Source organism: Bidens hawaiensis, unplaced genomic scaffold, assembly GCF_021521415.1.
Source record: "Bidens hawaiensis isolate Kalapana, Puna unplaced genomic scaffold, B.hawaiensis_p1.1 tig00000055_1, whole genome shotgun sequence".
Lineage (NCBI taxonomy): Eukaryota > Viridiplantae > Streptophyta > Magnoliopsida > Asterales > Asteraceae > Bidens > Bidens hawaiensis.
The window spans coordinates 346,021-349,258 of record NW_027491016.1 but is presented as its reverse complement, the minus strand read 5'-3'; the positions used below and the strand labels follow the sequence as shown (position 1 = coordinate 349,258).

The following is a 3,238-nucleotide window of genomic DNA, read 5'->3' as shown; positions in this document are numbered from 1 at the left end:
AGCCCAAGCTTCACTTATCGAGCTCAAGCCGGCTCACGAGCCTAAACGAGCCTGCCATTTATGTAATTTTTTAATATATATTTAATAATTATTAATTAATATATATAATGTTATGAAAAAATACATAAAAATAACTAAATATTATATATTATTTTATACATAAATTTATAATAGAAAAAAATATATAAAATTGATTATAATTATATAAAAAATAAATGATCAATAGCAAACAAGACGAGCCCGAGTCAAGCTCGAGCTTCAAAATCACGCACGAGCCGAGCTCGAGTTTTGAAAATAGAGCTCGAAACGAGTCAAGCTTGAGCTCGAGCTCTGTGTAAGTTAAACGAGCCGAGCTCGAACTCGGCTCGGCTCGACTTGTTTGCACCCCTAATCCCCACGCAACAACGAAGAGACGGTTAATGAATGCCTTCCATAACACTCGGTCTTATAGAAAATAAAACAACCATTTCCTTATTTCACCACTTACATTATTCACCAAAACACACTCATAAAGTTTACAAATCCATGTGATGAATCCGTCGCTCTCAATTCAAAATCAAAACAAATCTCACACACTAGCAAGCGATGTAGCATCATTCTCACGGATCACGTGCCTCCGGTTACCCGATACACTATCAGACCCACAGTAGTTCCTGACCGCAGTCAGCTCATACGGCGACGTATCTGTAGCCAACCATTGCTCAACTGTAAAAGTCTGTTGTGCACAAGGAGTATGAACTCCAGTGGTGGTCACCTCAATATAGTTACAATACCAACCGTGGTGGGCCCCGGTGCCATCGGACGTTATGTTCATCTCACATGGTGGTCCGCTCAAACAAGGACCTCGGCCACTGAAAATGTCCAAATTGCCCCTCTCGAAGTAGTTGTACCCAGGGCCCATCAAACCTCCCCAAGCCTCCAGATTGTTGATCCGTATGCCGTAGCCCGAAGCGTCATATAGTGTTAATGTCATGTTCGAATCGGTTCCGGCTTTCAGTATGGATCCGGTTCGTACGTAAACGGTGTACACACAATCCGGATCATCCTGCGTTATTATTATGGTTTGAATAATGGAAAATTGGATTTTAATAATATAAACTATCATCTGTTTGCTCCAGGGCTGTCACTTTTACCTGAAACCCGAAAAACCCGAACACGAGAAAAGACTAACCCAAACCGAAGTAATTCAAGTTGGTCCTCGGGTTTGATTTATAAGTTTCAGGTCAACCCGAATAAACTTTTAGTTTTGAAATTAAATATATTTTTAGGTACAAGAGGTTTAGTCTTAGTCACTAAGGTTATTAGAATCTGATCTAATTGACTGTTATCATTCCAACTATTATGGATCGATTGTTTATTGTTAACTCACGTTTTCCATTTATTACTGATAGCAACCGTAATTGAACAACTAATCACGTCTGATTGAAGACGATTATGGTTCAAGTTAGTTACTTAGTTTACTCTTCTTTTGAATTGGTTTATGACTTTATCAAGTTACGTTGGTTTATTATTTGATTATTTGCGTTACGAGCAAAAAAATAATACGTTTGTTTTAATTTTAGCATCGAAGGTTTTTAATTTTTTTTTTTTTTTCATTTTCTAAGATTCTCGAAACCCGATTAACCTAACACGAAAAAACCCGAAACCAAAAAACCGGTGAAAGATTTGGGTTGGGTTTCGGGTTAAGATTTGAAACTTTGAAACTCGAAGAACCCGAAACCCGAACATGTATGAACTGACAAAGTCGATACGGTATTGGGTTTATGTTTGATGTAAGAAAGGTGATGAGCTTACAGATCTGACGGCGGCAACGAGAGAGACGACGGCGATGAGGGTGAAAAGGAGACGGTTGACTTTTGTGGCCATTGTGAATGATTGTAGATCTGCGAGTATGTGGGAGCTTGGTGATATATATATATATATATATATATATATATATATATATATATATATATATATATATATATATATAGATGAAGAAGATATAATTGATAGATAACAAGTGATAAAAGAACATATAATTTGTAAAGAACAAAAATACCTGGAAAAGTAAAGTTTTATGGAATGGGAGGAAAGGAAAGACTAATGAGATGAGAAGTAAATAAGTTCATAACAATTATTGTGGTTGTTTGATTTATGATTTTGCAAAATAAAATAATAACTTTTATTATAGAGTTATCGTTGAAGTCAGTGTTTTAAGAACCGGTTAAAACCGGCCTGCTAAACTGGATTCCGCACAACATAACGGTATTTCTGGTATTTTTGGATGGTTGGCTAAAACATCGAACTGACGGTTTTTTCTAAAATACGATTTTTACCGGCAAACCGGTTTTAAGTCTGAGAAATTTTTGATATTTTCGGCCCATATTTTTTCAAAATTACTTAAGAAAGTCGCTGTTCTAAAAAAAATTAACATTGAAACGTATAAACTTTAGAACTATTTTTTAAAAGTGGGTGCTTTTGTATTATTTTTTTAATATAGATAACTTTTGGAATATTTTTATTTTGGAATATTTTAGTTTTGGGTTATTTTTAGAGTTCAAGTTGCATTTATAGGTATTTATAAGATAATTTGTTTAACTAGTTGAACCTCCCGGTATATTAACCCGATTCAACAATTGTATCATTTTTTTAGTTCAATCTGGTATGAGTAAAAAACCTGTTTTTAAAACATTGATTAAAGTCGTGTAACCAAAACAATAAATTGAATACGAAATATTTTTATTTTTGCTAATCCCTTGATTGTGCAAAATGAAATAATAATTTTTATTTTAATAAGAACTATACGCACATGTTTAACAAACATGGTTGATAATCCATACAATGTTCATCAAAAAGGAAAGTTAATGTATAAATTAAATTAACGTGCTAATTTTAATAATTAAGTAGAATAATTATATGTTATAATTACATAATTACTATATCTGTATATATAAGAACTCTACGTAATTCTCATAATTAACACATTAATTTTATTTGTATTTGATCCACACCTAACTTTTATAAACTTGTAATCAGTTGTTACCAATTTAAAACATTTGAGAGATTACCAATTTGAAATATAAGAAGTTTAGGCTGTTGCAACTTTATATAGTTTATTTTGTTTCATCAAACACATGCCAAAGACAAATAAGAATCTTCTTAACTAAAATAATTATTATATAAATTAGTGGATTTCCCCGCGTACGTTGTGGGCATCGGTTGGTATCAGTTTGGTTTGTTATTTTACATGTACGAC

General features: G+C 33.2%; 1 protein-coding gene across 1 annotated transcript; it reads right to left on the bottom strand.

Moving 5' to 3' along the window:
* Positions 1–549: 549 nt before the first annotated feature.
* LOC143628681 (PLAT domain-containing protein 3-like) lies at positions 550–1,905 on the bottom strand. Its single transcript, XM_077098220.1, has 2 exons — positions 1,795–1,905; positions 550–1,045 (listed from the first exon to the last, which is right to left on the bottom strand). Exons 1-2 carry the CDS (start codon positions 1,864–1,866, stop codon positions 569–571), a joined length of 549 nt encoding a protein of 182 aa, XP_076954335.1. The 5' UTR covers positions 1,867–1,905; the 3' UTR covers positions 550–568.
* Positions 1,906–3,238: the final 1,333 nt, after the last annotated feature.

Excerpts from the sequence above, each read along its gene's own strand:
- LOC143628681 (XM_077098220.1), bottom strand. The coding sequence starts at position 1,866 with ATGGCCACAAAAGTCAACCGTCTCCTTTTCACCCTCATCGCCGTCGTC. Across the intron at positions 1,046-1,794 it reads TCGTTGCCGCCGTCAGATCT|GATGATCCGGATTGTGTGTA; the intron begins GTAAGCTCATCA and ends ATAATAACGCAG.